The sequence below is a fragment of the Capsaspora owczarzaki genome (genome assembly GCF_000151315.2).
Source record: "Capsaspora owczarzaki ATCC 30864 unplaced genomic scaffold supercont2.2, whole genome shotgun sequence".
NCBI classification, from domain to species: Eukaryota; class Filasterea; order Ministeriida; family Capsasporidae; genus Capsaspora; species Capsaspora owczarzaki.
In genome coordinates, this window is record NW_011887293.1 from 1,390,483 (window position 1) to 1,407,130 (window position 16,648).

Sequence of the window (16,648 nt, forward strand, 5' to 3'; positions counted from 1 at the left end):
TCATCTCAATCATCATCATCATCATCACCATCAGCATCGTTCAGCAATAGCCAACAATACACAGCAATATGAGACAAACGCCGGTCTATCAGCAGCTCACTCCAAAAAAACATGTCAACGTCGAAGCGATCGGTCGCGCTACCGAGCTCGACAGCCGCCGCCACCAATGCGCAACAAAAGCAACAGCCGATGGGCACCAAAGGCGCCTCGCTGCCGCCATTGCCGCGGTCGCAGGTTGCCGAGCACCAGCGCAGCCTGCCAATCTGGCCTGCACGCGCGGCACTGCTCGACGCCGTCAAGGCCAACCGCACGCTCGTCCTCGTCGGCGAAACGGGCTCTGGCAAGACCACCCAACTGACTCAGTATTTGTACCAGGTGAGGGGCGAGAAAGAGAGAGAGAGAGTGAGTGAGGTCCATGTTGTTTCCTCGTGGTCCTGTCGCTCACCAACAACTCGACCCCACCATTGTCGCTGGTGCTAACATCCACATTGCATCACGTCTAATGCATCACAACCCTCTCGCACATCGATCCAGGCTGGATACGCAGGGACCCTGGAAAAGCCCCAAACAATCGCATGCACCCAACCTCGTCGTGTCGCCGCCATCAGCGTGGCCAAGCGCGTTGCACAGGAAGTCGGCTGCTGGCTCGGAGACAAGGTCGGATACACTGTCCGCTTTGACGATTGCTCATCAGAGCGCACCCGGATCAAGTACATGACGGACGGCATGGTAAAAACACAAAACTTGAAACGCTCGTTGAAACGCGCGTCTTTAAGCAGTCACTCACTCTGGAATCAACGATATCCTTGTGTTTTGGCTGCATTTGTTTTCCTTGTTGGTGACTGTAGCTGCTGCGCGAGGCTATGAGCGACGACACGCACGCGTTGGAGCAATACTCTGTCATTGTGCTGGACGAGGCGCACGAACGCACCCTGCACACGGACGTGCTCTTTGCCGTGGTCAAGGACTTGCAGCGCAAGCGCCAGGACTTGCGTGTCATTGTCATGTCTGCCACTTTGGACGCGCAGCAGTTTGCGGCGTACTTTGACGACGCTCGGGTTGTGTACGTTGCTGGACGTCAGTTTCCAGTGGACACGTTCTACCTGTCCAAGTCCACGACAGACTATGTCGACGCTGCGTTTGTCGCAGTCCTTCAGCTGCACCAAGACGAGCCTCTGCCTGGCGATGCCCTCGTCTTTTTGACGGGCCAGGACGAAATCGAGGCCGTCGCGCGCATGCTGAATGGAGCGTCGCGACACCTTCCAATGACGGCCGCAAAGCTGCTCGTGTGCACCGTGTACGCCGCGTTGCCTTCACACCAACAGATGCTCGTGTTTGATCCGCCGCCAGCCGGGACCCGGAAAATTGTGCTCGCCACCAACATTGCAGAAACATCCATCACCATCCCCGGCATCAAGTTTGTCATCGACCCCGGCCTCGTCAAGGCACGCATCCACAACCCGCGGACGGGTTCGGATTTGCTCGAGGTCATTCCCGTGTCCAAAGCGCAGGCCCGCCAACGCGCCGGCCGCGCCGGTCGCGATGCCCCTGGCAAGTGCTACCGCCTCTACACTGAGCAGACGTTCAACGAGACGCTCGAGGATGTGACGCAGCCTGAAATCAAGCGGTGCAACATGGCCTCGGCCGTCTTGTCGCTCAAGGCGCTCGGTGTGCGCGACCTGCAAAACTTTGACTTTATGGACAAACCGCCACGAGATGCACTGATTGCGGCTCTCGAACACAATTACGCACTGGGCGCGCTGGGCGATGATGGCGAGCTGACCGAACTTGGCCGACAAATGTCAGAGTTTCCTCTCGAGCCGGCGCTAGCCAAAGCGCTGATTGCTGCTGCCACTGGCACGGAAAGCAATAGCAATGGAAGCAATAGCGCCTCGCAGCTCGCCAATGGTGCTGGTGCATCATCTTCTGCGACAGCAAAGCAAACACCCTCGGTGCGCGACTCTGCGATGGTGGAGGTCGACTCGCGAACACTTGCCAAAACCCGACCTGCCGTTGCTCAGAATGCAACGACCTCGGCACTGCGACGACAGCCCTGTGTGAGCGAGATGATTGACATTGTGTCCATGCTATCGACCGAGAACATTTTCTTCACGCCATCCGACAAGCGCGAGCAGGCTGAAGCGGCGCGGGCACCCTTCCGAGCACCGGAGGGGGACCACATCACCCTCTTCAATGTGTTCAAAGCCTACTTGAAGGCAAAGGGCGATGCCGAGTGGTGCCGCTCGCACTTTCTCAACCAACGCAGCATGGCCGCTGCCGAGAGTGTGCGCAAGCAGTTGCGCGGACTGTGCACTCGCCTCGGACTTGCACTCGACTCGTGCGGCGAGCACGACCGCTTCTCCGTTCGCTACGCGCTCCTCTGTGGCTTTGCATCCAAGACGGCCGTTTTGCAGCCTGACAACTCGTACCGCACGACGACCAGCCACGAGACCGTCCACATCCACCCGTCCTCGGTCTTGTTCCAGCAGCGGCCACCTCCGCACTGCGTTCTGTTCAACGAGCTCGTTATGACCAGCAAAACGTACATGCGCGATGTGACGGTTGTGGATCAGCACTGGCTCGCGGAGGCTGCGCCGCGTTTGTTTTCATCCAAGTGAGGCTGGTGCTTTGCTTGAGTCTCTACTTTGGTTTGATCCCCCGTTGTACTGTATTAATATTCATCCAACTTGAATTTTTGCTCGGTCGATTTCCACTGATTTTCCATTGATTTTTGTTCCATTGATTTGCAGCATTCTCTGAAACCCCCTTTGATTATTGATTCTTGATTTTATTATTTTAGGAGTTTGGAGGCTCACTCGTCAAATTCATTGTTTGATGGGTCGCGAGTTTTGGGCTGCAGCACAGAGCTGCTTATATCAAAGCGACACACTTCAGCTTCGGTGCATTTTTTGCAGCCGTTGACATTGGAAAAAAAGGGTTTTGTTTGATTTTTTTTTTTTAATGCTTTGGGGAAAGTCTCCGGGACTGAACGAATCTGCCCTCGACGCCACTCTTCACGGGTGACCAGAGCTAGCAACACGTCGGGAGCCACTTTACAACGACGAATTGCAGGGAGGAAGAGCGATCGGAGAGAAATGGAGAAGGAGCACAAAAAAAAACGACGCAAAAACGAAAAAGCTTGAGACAGAGCGAAGAGAGAGAGAGAGAGAGAGAGAGAGAGACAGTGGCCAGTCTGCTGTGGGTTTTGTGGAGTGGTGGCTGCTTTGCTGAGAGGCAGCATTCAAAACAAGAGAGATCACTCACCGTTGCGCTTGAGGGCGGCGGACCGCTAAAGTGCAGCACGACGGACGATGACGACGGACGACGCGACCATGTGGTCCAGCATTTGTTTGCCCAGTCTTTGGCTCGAGCCTGACCACCATCCGTTGGATGTCAGTGCACAAATGCCATTTGCTGGCTGACTTGCTCTGTGTCTCTTGCGAGCGCAGACTTGTCCGATCGCAAACAAAAACTGTCATTCGAAATGCGAGATCGCGCCATTTTTTTTTTTTTTTTTTTTTGGCGTTTCTTCTTTGGAAGCGTTCTGGTGAGCTGAGCTGGCCTTTGTTCGTTGCAACACGACCCACCATGATATCGAATCAGTGGACCTCGAACACGCCACAAGGAACGCGCAACTTCATCAAAACGACGCAACAAAGCACACTTCAAAAATCCATGAAAGGAAACTTACGAGCAGCACGAGACTTTTTAGCTGTGTTTCTTAGCATCCCAGCAACACATTCTGAGCAATCTGGACAATCAAACAAAAACGATAAAAAAGAAAAACAATGCGATTCAACAACACCCCCCCCCTTGTACCACCCCCGTGTTTCATGCACACCTTCACAAAGTAACAACAGTGTTACTCGAGACGTCTCGCGCAAAAACAAAAGAAAACAACTCAGAACAACCACTGATCGTTTTTCATCGTGTTTGGTGTTGAACCGAGCGTCTCGTTACCTTCGAGGGGCGACGATGGTCTCTGCAACAATCAACAACCAGAGTTTTGGTCTCGTGCCAGAGCTTTTGGGGGATTTTTGCAGTCGCTGTGTCTCTCAGCGTCGGGGTAGCTGTTCAGTTACCAGAAATGTTGACAGTGTCGAGTTATTCTGCTTTGGATTTTCCACAACCGCTGGCGAGAGAGCACCCTCCTTACCAACTTACCATTTCAAAAAGCAAACACAAAAACTTCAATCGCAAACCAATGATACAACTGACAAAAAGCCTCGTTTGTTGCAGAGCTCTTGCTGTAAAACAATCCATTCTGAGCGGCGATTTGGCTTCCAATGTTATTCTCCAGCGGTGCGATGGGGTTTGATCGCTTGCACAGCGCCGCACGAGCTGTTGGTCAGTCGTGTGAGTTTTTGACTGTTTCTGCCCGTTCGTTTTGTGCCCTCGCACAAGGACGCGCACTGAGCAAGCGCATGAAATGCTTCTTGGAAGCATTGGGATTGGGAAACTTTCTTTTGAGTCGTGACATTTATTTCGTTTCGCCCACGTCTTCATCATTCGTGCAATTGAAGTGCTTGAATGAGTTGACGAGTTTCTATACGTGGCAGGTCGGTGCAACAACACTCTTTTTGATTTTTCAAGTGTGTACAACGTTGTTCACCTTTTGCTATGAAGCAGTCTGGGTTTTAGTTCCATCTGGCAATGTGTCTTTTGGTTTCCAAAGCCAGTACCTCTACCCGTTCCTTGTTTTTTCAAAAACAAGTGCACACATCAGTGTCAATCTTCCCGCGCTTTGGGGTCGTCAAACGCCCAACCGAATGACCACAAAAAGTCGACTTTGCAGTTGCTGGTCGGAAAACGCATCCCCATTTCTTTCTTCCTTGGACTGACGTTTCACACTGACAAAACTTTACTCGTCAACACCAGCTCTTATCGTTTGCGCTGATTTCACCCTTTGAAGCCAATTCAAACACCCTTTTTGCGCCGACACGCGAATCTTCCTCTCACGCTTTTGACTCGGTTTCGCTCCCTTTGAAGACATGTTCATCTTGCTTGCCTTGCGCTGTTTGAGCTACCGTGCAGTTTTGCTCACATGTTGCCACTGACGCGCCTGTACACACGATCGCCAAACGGATGCCATTTTTTTGGCTGTCCAAGACGCATGCCGGCCACATTTTTTTTGTTGGTTGCTTTGAGGAAGTGACCCGCGACACCAGGAGGCGGCTTATTTGTAGTCGGCGCTGGCAACAGTGCCGATTTGCATCCCCTCTCTGCCATTTTGCGTCGTAGTCTTGAAAAACAAGTCTTTGAGACTCGAGTTCGTTCGCCATCCCAAACGCTTTATGAGACACGGATCTGGTGCTTTTCGAGAGTTGTCGGAGGACGCTTTGCAACACCTTCTCCCTCCATGTTTGGATTCCTTTTCGTTCCGTCACATCTCGCGTGAGAATTGACTCTGGGATGTGAGATTTTCGCTATGCAGCTTGACATTCCGAAGCTTTTTTTTGGCACAGGCCAACAACACGACATGCTCCTATCATTTCACCTTGCCGTTCGAGTGGTCTGGGATTGAACCGGTCTCGTTTTCCGGAGGGGTTTCATTACTTTTTGTTGATCAGTCAGAGTTCAGTTCCAATCACATTCACTCAAGCGTCGCGTCTCGTTTGTTTGGCAACTCGATATTTGTTCTCTCTCGGCCAGCTGGTCTGCCAACACTTTCTCTTTGTGTTTGCAATTTCTTTTTGTTTCTCTCCCGCCTTCCTTGTTTTGAGGACGGAGCGTTTGTGGCTTCGGTGTCGGGGCAGCTTCGGCGCCCGAGTTTGCTTCGTGTTGCTCTGTCGAAAGACCGGGAAGTCACTCTCGAGTGATGTGCGTAATGTCACGCCCCCGTTTGAGCCAAAACTCGTGGTGCCGCGCCCTTTACGAACGTCTCCACCTTCCTCTTCACTTGGTTCCTGGGATGAGGCTAGAGGCTAAAGCAAATACGAGAAAGTTGGGGTGATTGGCTGCCGGAAGCGAATGGATGAGAGAGAGTTGCAACGCAAATAGCGGTTTGCATGCTTGAGCTGGATGGGAGCTGATGCTGTGGCTGGCGATGAAAGTGCAGGCCTCTTTTGCCGAGTCTGGTCCCAGCTCTTGCTCGGGTGGGGATGTGGTTTGGGAGTTTACGTTTTGTGTCGCTGGTGCATTGCTTTTTCGTCTTGCTGTTGAACTTCTTGCGCCTGGTTTCGGTTTCGCGCGTGGGGCTGTGTGATGAATCGGACGCCTTGCTTGCTGTTTGGGTGAACGTGTTGTGTCCTAGAAGGCCCGACCCTCTTTGAAACTAGCCGTGGTGACTCGTAAAGCGGGCGAGCTGTGACTTTTTTGGGTCGACTGTTTGAGACGAAGGGTTACGCCGGCATGCGTTGATGTTTGCGATCGGCGCGGTTTCATGCAACGAGGTCACTGCCTTGCCAAATGGATCTAATGCAGCTTGAAATGGATGTTTGTCCTTTGTTGTCGACCAGAGTTTGTGAGAGGGTCTAGTTTGGTTTGGACCTTTAGGTGGCGCACCCCAAAACAGCACTTTTGTGGTTTTGGGCGATATTTTCTGGATTATGAAGTTGGTGACTGGTACTCGTTTCTTTTCCTCGCTCTTTCGGGGCGGGGGAAAGATGCAACCAGGTAGTCGGTCTGGTCGGAGGACAAAAGATGGCGTTGCGTTTCCCGGCCCTTGGACGCGTGCTGCAGGTCCTACAACAAAGTTCGGATTTTGGGAAGTGGGGATTGACGGTGTGTATTCTGGACGCTGGTTGCGACGTACGATCTGGAACACTTTTCGCTTTCCCTCTTCTTTCCTCTTCGGGGGCAAGTTGGGGAAAAAGTGGTTTGAAGATTCTTGCACCCTACTGTGGCCTGAAAGAAGGAGTACCTTCTTGCGATTCGATTTTCATTGACAAAGACAGCACCCCCAATTCTTTTCCCTCGACCCACTGATGCTCCTGCATCGGTGCGACTGGATGGCCATTTTCTGTCCGTGCGGGAGGCTCCTGTTTTTTTGAATGTCTCAGTGGTTGTTGGTCAAGCCTATGGTCCGCTTCTATCAGAAGCAGCAAGGCGACGACGCAACAACGGGCTGTTGTATTTGGTTTGCTGTGTGTTTGTGGCTGTTGGACAGGGGTGCTTTCAAAGACTCCAAACGGTGTGTTTGACATCCTTTGCAGTGACGCTTTTCAACCATTTCGGAACTGGTCAGTTTGCCTTCCGCCCCATTTTTTTTCTTATTGGAAGAAAAAAAGCAATTCATGAAGGTTGTTGTGAATGGTGCAGTTGTCGGCGCCGTGGCGTCTTGCATCCGCGAGGGTGAGGACGACACGTCAAAAGCATGCACGCGGCTCTGGTACTCTAGCTTCCTCAAAGCTCGAACGGTTTTTGTATTTTTGATTGTCTTTCAGATGTTTTACTGGCGACTCGAAACGAGCAGTCTTTGATCGCGGAACGAGACCTCAACACGCGATCTGCCTCCTTTGTTTTCTTTTTTGTGTTTGGTGTTTTGTGGTCGGTTGCGGCTCGCTCGATTCTTCCAGCTGCTCTGCAGCGTGACTTGCGTCACAATGCAGGGTTTGCCTGGCGGACTGACGCTTCCTCTTCTTTGACAGAGCCATTTAGTTGCATGTCGTCTCTCCGTTGCGCTTTATTGTCTGTCGTCTGAGCAATGGTGGATGGTTTTTCTTGGCCTTGCTGTTTTTCGCTGGCAGCCATTTTCTTCATGTGTTTGTCCACTTTGGCCGTTGTTCTCTTTTTTTCTTTTCTTTCTCTTGCTTTTTTGGCTTTTTGTTTTCGTCAATTGTTTTCCTTCTTTGTGAACTCTGATTCTTGCTCGTTCTTTCGTTTTTTTTTCGTCTTGTTTGGTTCTCGCGGCTATCTTTGGATCACCTGCGATTGGACATTGTTCAATCGCTGCGTCGATTTCATCAGTATTTTGTTCGCCATAGCCACAGTTATGCAGCTGGCTGTTAAGATTTTGCATCTTGACGGTTCAACTCAACGGAGCTTACTCGTGATGCAGCCCATCTCGACTTTTTTCTTCTTCTTTCGCGTTTTCTATTCTACTCTTTCGGTGTGCCTTTTCGCCACCCGAGAGTTTTCTTCAATTTTTTTTCTTTCCTTTTATTGTTACAATTACCCTTATCCTCGCGTCATTGCTACGCGTCCTGTTTTTCTACAAATCGAAAGAAATTACTTTGCAATATTATTTAATAAACCGCTCGCCGTACTTGGCGACCTCGAGCCCTCGAGGCTGCAATCCCTCCTCGTCCGGGCGCCGCGCTGGCTTGAACTTGTTCACCTGGAACACGAACGAATGAACAGCACCGATGTGGTGAGATTGCAGTGTGCCAAGCAAGAGTTCATGCAGGGAAACAATCTACTCACATTGGTCGAGGGCGCGGGCACGAATTGATTGCTATCGCAGTGCGAACACGATTGCATGGGAATCCGTTGGTTGATGGTGGTGGTACGGAACTTGCACTTTACGCAGCTAAACCACCGCTTGACAACTTTGACACGCTCCAGAAAGTGCTGTTGTTTGCGACAGTCGCCGTGCGGAGTGTCATCCGTGTAGTTGCACTGCAGGAAAGGGCGACGATCCAATGCACAAAGTCAGCGTGAAAATGCAAAACAACAAGAGAGCAAAGTCGACAGCCTGCTTACCTCACGACACCGAAAGCCATCAATCTTGGCTTCGGTCTGCTCCTCCATCTTGGCCACCATCTTGTCCATCTCTTCCAGGTGACTGACTTGGTCGCGGAAGCGGCGCATTTGCTCCGTGTTGGCGGCATCGACGTGGGTCGATTTCGCCGCCGTTAGTTCTTGCTTGCTCGATTCGTCCAGTTCGCCAAGCACCCCTGACAGGCGCGATCGTTTCACGGCATGGGCATCAAAGTTTCTCTGCGAGTCTGGATCAGCCTCGGCTGCTGTGTAGACGCAAATCCACCACCAACAACATTGCAAACAACATTGCAAAAAACAATCATGAGTTTCAGTGGAGCTGTGCAACATCACGCCGGCCAACACGACTTACACGACCGCGACATGTTTTCAGCACCGTGTTCTTGCGCTGCGGGATCAACGGCAGAGCGCTTGGCTCGTGGAATGGCGTTCGGATCTTGCCGCTGGATTGGACCGTTCATGCGGACTCGCGCAACGGCCAGTGCCAGGTTGCGATCGTACTCGTCGCCAGCTTTGGCAGCAGGCCTGGCAGTCGTCGACAGTTGCACAGTGCGCTGAGCAGGCTGTAGTCCCATGCCAAACGCAGAAAGCTGAGGCAGACCGGACGCGTCGCTTTGGGTGCCGGGCAGCGTCTGAAAGATTTTTTGGGCTTTTTTGACAAGCTCATACGTGCTGCCAGTCTCGTTATTGTCTTTGGCGAGCCCGTTCCGGTGATACGGGTCAAATCCCAGCTGCCTGACGATGGCTGGATCAGTGCGCCCCGTCTGCCTGTCAGCGCGATCCACGCCGTTGAAGCTGCCGCCGCGCTCCAACGACCTGGGCTCGGATTGTGAATCCCTCAAGTCGCTCTCGCGTTCGGCAGCTGCTTCGCTGGCAAGGTGGCGTGCGCTTGGTGAGCAAAACTTTACAACCTGCGCCAGCGGGTCGGCTGCGGCTTGTTGCGCCGAGGGGTTTTGCGCTGTTTGTTTCGCGGCGTCGCTCGATTTGCGTTGCATATCCTGCAGCATGACCGTCATACCGTCTTGGGAATCCATGATGGCAGCGGCAGCACGGTGGGATAATGGTGAGCCGTCAGCCGCGAATCGAAAGGACGCTGCAGCCTGAGCAGTTCGATTGATCAACACTCCCACCGGAGGCGGGGCTTTGCCTGCAGCAGTCTGTGCAGGCTGCTTCCAGCCATTATCAAACACCTTGGGGGCAAAGTTTGAATTGAGCTCCATGCGTGCAGACCGCTTTTCCTTGTACGCCTTGGCAACATGGAACTTGCAGTAGTCTCCGCCAGTCACGTCGAGCGCCATGGTGCAATTGGCCCCGTCCTTTCGCTTGCCCTTGCAAAAGCCCAAATCCGCCGACGAGCCCAGCTTGAGAAGCTTTCCAGCTTCCTCGATCTTGACGCTTGGACGACTTTCAATGGCGGGCTGGGCGCCAGTCCCGCCCTTGGCTGGCATCGGCTGTGGATTGAGCAGAGCAAACACGGCGCCAATGGTCTCCTTGTTGTGCACACTGGCAACCTTTTGGAACATGAACAAGCTCAGCTCGTTGCCCTTGAGATCGACCAGCGTCCAGAACACGAATGGCTGGCCATTCTTGGTCGTGCGCACTGGCCCTTTGTCGCAGAGGACGCCGATAGTAAACCAATCATACACGACAGGTGGGTTTGATGCTAGACCGCGTATCACGAGGGGAACGTGCGACTGCAGCTGCACGAGTGGGATGTTGCGGCGACCGCCAACCATTTCGGCGAACGATGCTTCGGGGACGACACGATTGACAAGCCGCAGGCCAGAGAACGGCTCGACACACAGGGACACGTTGTCGTGGCGCTTTTGGCCAATCATGCTGGTCGTTGCGCGTGGCGGAGCAAGATCCGCGTTGCTGAGCACATCCGCAGGCGAGAGAAAGGCCGGTTTGGCGGCCTGAGGGGGATCTGACACGGCCAGCACATGGCGCGTCGCTATAGGAGTACTGGCAGCGTGTGCAGGGCTGGAGGATGTTGTTGGCGGTGTGTTTTGCGCTGGGGAGGATTGCGTAGTGAAGGCGGGTTTGAAAAAGTCGCTCCTGGGCTTGAGGGCTGGGGAATTCTGACTGGCGGCTGAAGTATCGCTACGAGAGGACGCGTTTCCTAGACTGAGATCTTTGGCATCATCACCGAGACCGGAGCGAAGCTGATTCAATCCGGCGCGGTGCGCGGCGCGTTGCTCGGGTGTCTGTGTCGACCGCGCGGGGGTATCTTCCTCCATGCGAATTTTTTCGAGCTCTGTCAAGCCTTCTTGCAGCGGTGCCGTGGATTGTCTGGCAGGTGCAGCAGCAGCAGAAGCAGTTGGCGGACTCTGGTCCGTGGAGCGATGATGCCCAGAAATGGCTAGATTTCGCTGCTCTACTCGATTGATCCGCGTGCCAAGTGGAGTGCTTTGTGTGGCAGATGACTCGGAGCCTGGTGGTCGGGCGGTCGGGGCTCGCGGGGCTTGAGGGTCGAGCGTGGCTGGTTTTGGCGGGAAACTGGCGGTCTTGCGCTCGCTGGTCTGCGCTGTGAATGCCAACGCGTTGCGTGGGCCGTCAGAGGCGTCTGTAACTCGGTCGTGGTTGGTGTCTCGTAGTGCTGGCTGAGCTGCGCTGCCGGTGGGAGTGGTGGCAGTGGTGTTCGTGGAGCTCGCTTCCAGTCTTCCCGCCAATTTCGCCGCCTTGCGCGCCTTCGCTTCGTTCAGCTGCGCCTGCAGTCGCGCAACTTCGTCGTCCTCGTCATCCTCCTCGTCATTGTCATAGCTGTTGCCGTTGGTCACATTGGTGCTGTTGTCGCGGTCGTTGTCGTGCTGGTGATCCGTCTCCGCATGGCGGTCATCAGAAACGCTGTTGCTGTCGTGTTGGTTGCACTCATGCTCGGCTGCCTCTGCCATGCCCGCAAGGAGGTCACCCAGATCGTCATCGTGGTTGAGGCCATGGTCGTTATGATGATGATTATCATCATGATCATGATCATCATAATCATCATGGTCATTCGCAGCAGCGGCATCATGGTCGAGCCAGCTTTCGTCGCCTCGGTCGTCGTCGTTGTCGGATGCCATGTGCTGTCCAAAAGAGCGAGAATGACTGACAACATCCATTCTCATTATGACTCTGATGATTATTATTATTTCTGATCCTTGTGCTTGTCCATAGTCACCGACCAGCATTGTGCTGCTCATGCTCAGCTCCCCTCCTCGCCCTTTGAATTTTGCACCCCCTTTTTTTTTTACCACTTCGCAACATCCCCTCGTTCATCAGCACGTTGTCGTTCTCAACACTTGAGCATCTCAACATCAACATCACCTTTATTGGCGAGTTGCTTCAATTGGCAACCGCAATGCAAGTCCCAGTCATTTTTTTTTTTTTTTTTTTTTTTTTTGCATTGTATTGTCTTTGAACAGCGAGATGGGCAACACGGCCGACAAGCAGTTCAGCAAGCTCAAGTCGCAGCAGGCAGTCGACCTGTCCAAGCAGCAGCTGAAGGAGCTCAACCCAGCCATCGAGCGCCTCGAGCGTGTCGAAAAGCTCGATGTCAGCAACAACGAGCTCAGTTCGCTGCCGCTTGAGATTGGTGCGTTTTGTTTCATCGTGGTTGGTCGTTTGAGTTGGCTTCTGCGCCCAACAACCAGCACTGCTCGGCAACAAGCACTGCACGTATCAGATGCTTGAGTTCAAGTGTGGGTGTTGACTCGAGAAGGAGAGGAGGTTGAATGAGCGAGAATAGAAGGAATAAAGTGCGGCTCTGCTCTCCCTTTGCCCTTCACCACTGCGCGCCTTTACCTCTTGACCTCGGCGTGTGCGGTTGATGATGGACGAGAGTGAATGCTCTGGAGTGGAATTGCGCCGCGTTTGGTGAGATGCAGCCACATAGATGAACATTTCACAAAAAAAAAAAAGAAAAAAAAAAAAAGGCCCACAACAGAATGTGTTGAATCTCATTCAAATAGTAACACAAACCGTCATGCAATCATTCAAGCTCGACCATAAGAACAAATAGGGAACCAAAAGGGCGTGCAAGTTGTGTTTATTGCATTGTATTGTTTTGGGATGGCGGCAGCAGAAGCACAGAAGCCTTTGAATGGCCGGTGCTTTTGTGCAATTTAAAATCGCCGACACACTCTCAGCGACTCAGATTTGCCCAACCGCTCAAGTCGTTCATAAATGCTGACTCTCACTTTGAAATAATGCATGTATGTGCATGTAATAATTTTTATTTTGACAGGCGTGCTCAGAACCCTCAAGGTGCTCGACATCTCCCACAACAACCTCAACGCGCTTCCGCAAGAGATTGGCAACCTGGTCGCTCTCACCCACCTCCATGCATGTAAGTAGGCCCCCCGCCCCCCCCCCTTTTTTTTTGCTACATCGATCCGAAGCAATTAACAACTGGGCTCACGATTGGATTGCTCCATTCGTTCAGCGCACAACCGCCTCTTCTACTCGCCACTCACGAAAGCCATCGGACGGCTGGTCATGCTCACTCGCATTGATCTTGGCTTCAACCAACTCGAGTAAGGGAGGACTTTTTTTTTTCTTTTTTTCATTCGCTCTTTGCAGCAACTTGACTCATTCGCCTCGTTACTTTGCTCTTCTCCCTTGCAGGGACTTGCCTGACGAATTTGGTCATTTGCGCAACCTCAAGTACATCGATTTGAGCAACAACGACTTGAAGGTACATCCTCGAACGCCGCGCCTTGTGCCGTGCGCCGTTTACCAACCTGCTCTTTTTGTCTTTCTGTTTCTCCCCTCTTTGGCCGTCCGCAGATCATTCCGGTGTGCGTTTGCAAAATCGCCGGCCTCGAGTACCTGAACCTCGAGCAAAACAAGATCAAGCTCGTGCCCCCGGAAATTGGCCAACTGACTTCGCTCAAGGTTGGAAAAATGCGCACGATTTTTGTTGTTTTTCGTGCTTTGAAACACCAGTTTCGTCATCACTGACCCTATCTTTGTTGTTCCACCGTCTGTACCTCACACACAGGAATGGCTGCTGAACAACAACAACATTAACAAGCTTCCGGCGGAGGTGGGCTCGCTCTCCAAGCTTGTGAAGGTGACGCTGGCATTCAACAACCTGCGCGAGCTGCCGAAGGCTGCCGGTGAATGGGTCGACATTGAAGAGCTCGATCTCCGCGAAAACAACAACATGGTGGAGCTTCCCGCGACCAGCCAGCTGTGGAAGAAGCTGCGAAAGCTGCTCATGCGCAACACCAAGCTCGAGAAGCTTCCCGCCGGTTTTTCCGCGTGGACTCGTCTCAATGAGCTGGAACTCAAGGACAACCCTCAGCTCCAGGAAATCCCAGGTACGCGAGGCGTTGGGGCGGGGGGGGGGCGCAGAGACTGATATTCTGCTTGGTTCATGGGTTGTGTTTTTTTTTTTTTGTTGTTGTTGTTGTTTGTTTGTTTTCTCTTTTTTTTTCTCATCTTTTGACTGTCGCTCATGCTCGTCCAGAGGACATTGGTCAGCTCAACAGTCTGACCCGTCTGGATTTGTCGTCGTGCTGCCTGACCACCTTGCCCGACTCGGTCGCGCAGCTCACGCAGCTGCAGCTTTTGGATTTGAGGCAAAACCAGCTGACCACCTACTGCATCCCTCAAGGCATGCGCAACATGCAGTCCATGAAAAAGCTGTACTTGCAGTAAGTGAACTTTTTTTTGTTTGCGCCTTTTTTCTTTGTTGCAATGAGCATTTTTGGTTGCATTTGGCAAACCGCCCTTTGCTTCGCTCGCGTTCCAACCTCGGCTCACTTTGGCTTTGGACAGAGAAAACCGCATCGAAATTGTTCCTGACGATGTGCTCGAAATCAAGTCTCTTGTGGAGCTGGACATGAGCAGCAACACAATGTACTCGCTCGCGGACGATATTCGCAAGCTCACGATGCTCACCAAGCTGTCGCTCAGCTTTAATGCGCTCGAGTCACTGCCGGCCTCGATCGGCATGCTCACCAACCTTCAGACTCTTGAGGTGCGCAACAACCAGCTGAGCGCCCTCCCCGACGAGATTGGCGACCTGCGCAGCCTCATCAAGCTTGACGTGAGCAACAACAAGATCAGCAAGCTCCCCACGTCCATGTGCCAACTCAGCGCGCTCCAGACGCTGGATACCTCCCACAACCAGCTTGTTGAGCCTCCGGCCGACATTATCAAGGACGGTCTCGCTGTGATTCTGCAGTATCTTCGCACCAAGCATGGTAGGTGCAAGTGATGGGCGAGAGGAGGATTTTTTTGTTTTTGGAGGAAACGAAACAGATGACTCACAGTGTCGAGGTGTGCTTTGATGAATCCTATTACGCAGGTAAAAACTGAAGGCTTTCGAACTGATGTTGCTTTTTGTTCTTTTTCTCTTGTTTCTGTCTGTGTTCTGCCAATGTAATTCTTGTTCCAATGGAAGTGAGGAATGATTCAACATTCGCAGTCACTCAGAGTACACCTCCATCATCTGCATTTGACTAGGATTGTGATGCAGTCTCTGTTTCAGCACGCTTTGTTCCCAATCATCACTCACATGTTTGGCGTGATTGCAGTGGTGGTTGCGCTCGCTCTCGGAGCAGTCTTCCTGCACTCCTTCCCAATGGGCTACCATGCTCGCATGGTCTTCTATGCCCTGCAGGGTTTCCGCCGTGGTCGCTTCTCTCGCTTGGACGAGGTACGTCGCTGATGTTGGGGCAATGCGAAATCTGCCGCTTTGTCACGCTCTGTCTCTCTCTCGCGCGCGTCGCCCCGTCAGCCGACCTCTCCTCGAACCTGATCGCAGTGGATTGCATTCAAATCACAATCCACTCTACTTCTTGTGATGCGCTCGGACTCTCGCGATGCGCTCTCATTCGGATGGTGATCTCGTGGTCGGAGAAGCGGGATTTTGACTGCTGCTGCCAATCCCGAGTCCAATCCAAGGCTCAGTTCATCAGAGCAATCCCAGGCCAAGTCCTATGGAAGCTTGGATGAATTCTTATATTCTTGTATCGGCAGTGTTGTTTCCGATCGCTGGCAAAGTCGCAGCACAAATTTCCAGCGAACAACCTGCTCTCACCTTCCCTCCTCACACCATTGAATGCACTCAAACCATTCACTCACTTGAATTGTCTAAATTTGCTCTTGATTTACAATTTTGATCTTGCGTGTCTCGGTACCTCGGGGGCCAAAACCAACAACAAACCCATTGAATGGTTCGGCCGTTTTGCTCCATTGCTGCAGCCGGTTTCTCAAGAACAACGTGTCCTGATTGACGATCTGGATATCAACATCCACATGAATAATGCGAGGTATGTATCATTGCTCGGGCTATTTCCAGCAACCGCTTGGAGAATGCCAACCTTGGCTAAAATCGTGTGATGATTCCCTCACATGTATCCTCCTCCCGCCGCCAGATACAATCAGTACGCAGATTACGGTCGCTACACGTGGTGCTGCCGAGTTCTTGGAAAGTTCAGCCTCTTCAAGACCTACCGCATCGCGAACGGCGGTGTTGCGATGAGCTTTTTGGCCGAATTCAAGCCGTTCGACCGCTTCCTCGTCCAGACCCGATTGGTTGGCTTTGATGCAAAGTGGTTTTTCATCTCGCATGAATTCACTGCCCCGAACGGCAAGGTGCACGCTCTGGGCATTTGCAAGATGGTCTTCAAGAACGGCCGCAAGACCATTCCGCCGCAAGAAGCCTTCGAAGCTCTTGGATACAAGGTTGAGGCTGATCGCTTTAACGCGGAAGCCGGTGCCAAGTGGATGTCCAGCGCGGAAGCGTTGCAAGCGCACCTCGTGGCTCTTGCTGGCCTGCGAGATCCTTCTGCCAAGGCTTCTTGAAAAGCTCCACTATTGTTTCATTTGATTGTATTTGACTGAAAAAAAAAAACCACAAATACACATGACTTGATCGATGAAAGAGAGAGAGAGAGAAAGTGTGTGTGTTGTGTGAAAGCGAGAGAGATCTCACATCTCTGCCTTCCAGTCCGCGAACAAATTTCGGTCGGAGTGCCAAAGTGGAAGAATAGAC

At 52.4% G+C, this 16,648-nt stretch overlaps 4 protein-coding genes across 4 annotated transcripts; 3 read left to right on the forward strand and 1 right to left on the reverse strand.

Annotated features, from left to right (window-relative positions):
• Positions 1–111: 111 nt before the first annotated feature.
• CAOG_01619 (RNA helicase) lies at positions 112–2,691 on the forward strand (the record flags this gene model as incomplete). The annotated part of the gene is made up of 3 exons (XM_004364430.2): positions 112–375; positions 535–729; positions 849–2,691. The coding sequence occupies 3 exons, from the start codon at positions 112–114 to the stop codon at positions 2,616–2,618; spliced, it is 2,229 nt and encodes a 742-aa protein (XP_004364487.1). The 3' UTR covers positions 2,619–2,691.
• A 699-nt stretch (positions 2,692–3,390) lies between these two features.
• On the forward strand, positions 3,391–4,368 carry CAOG_08530 (hypothetical protein; the record flags this gene model as incomplete). The annotated part of the gene is made up of 1 exon (XM_011271809.1): positions 3,391–4,368. The coding sequence occupies one exon, from the start codon at positions 3,391–3,393 to the stop codon at positions 4,366–4,368; it is 978 nt and encodes a 325-aa protein (XP_011270111.1).
• Positions 4,369–8,076: 3,708 nt separating this feature from the next.
• Positions 8,077–11,739, reverse strand: CAOG_01620 (hypothetical protein). Its single transcript, XM_004364431.2, has 4 exons — positions 9,014–11,739; positions 8,644–8,906; positions 8,365–8,559; positions 8,077–8,278 (listed from the first exon to the last, which is right to left on the reverse strand). Exons 1-4 carry the CDS (start codon positions 11,721–11,723, stop codon positions 8,183–8,185), a joined length of 3,264 nt encoding a protein of 1,087 aa, XP_004364488.1. The 5' UTR covers positions 11,724–11,739; the 3' UTR covers positions 8,077–8,182.
• Positions 11,740–12,023: 284 nt separating this feature from the next.
• CAOG_01621 (hypothetical protein) lies at positions 12,024–15,092 on the forward strand. Its single transcript, XM_004364432.2, has 9 exons — positions 12,024–12,235; positions 12,887–12,988; positions 13,085–13,175; positions 13,267–13,336; positions 13,429–13,536; positions 13,643–13,964; positions 14,114–14,300; positions 14,425–14,852; positions 14,957–15,092. Exons 1-9 carry the CDS (start codon positions 12,070–12,072, stop codon positions 14,965–14,967), a joined length of 1,485 nt encoding a protein of 494 aa, XP_004364489.2. The 5' UTR covers positions 12,024–12,069; the 3' UTR covers positions 14,968–15,092.
• The last annotated feature ends 1,556 nt before the right edge of the window (positions 15,093–16,648 follow it).

What these genes read in the sequence shown, in the direction of transcription:
- CAOG_01621 (XM_004364432.2), top strand. Translation starts at nt 12,070, where the DNA reads ATGGGCAACACGGCCGACAAGCAGTTCAGCAAGCTCAAGTCGCAGCAG. An exon ending in TTCGCTGCCGCTTGAGATTG is followed by an intron (nt 12,236 to 12,886) that starts GTGCGTTTTGTT and finishes TTATTTTGACAG; the next exon opens with GCGTGCTCAGAACCCTCAAG. An exon ending in TCAGCTCCAGGAAATCCCAG is followed by an intron (nt 13,965 to 14,113) that starts GTACGCGAGGCG and finishes ATGCTCGTCCAG; the next exon opens with AGGACATTGGTCAGCTCAAC.
- CAOG_01620 (XM_004364431.2), bottom strand. Translation starts at nt 11,723, where the DNA reads ATGGCATCCGACAACGACGACGACCGAGGCGACGAAAGCTGGCTCGAC. An exon ending in ATGGCTTTCGGTGTCGTGAG is followed by an intron (nt 8,560 to 8,643) that starts GTAAGCAGGCTG and finishes CCTTTCCTGCAG; the next exon opens with TGCAACTACACGGATGACAC. An exon ending in TGCCCGCGCCCTCGACCAAT is followed by an intron (nt 8,279 to 8,364) that starts GTGAGTAGATTG and finishes TTCGTGTTCCAG; the next exon opens with GTGAACAAGTTCAAGCCAGC.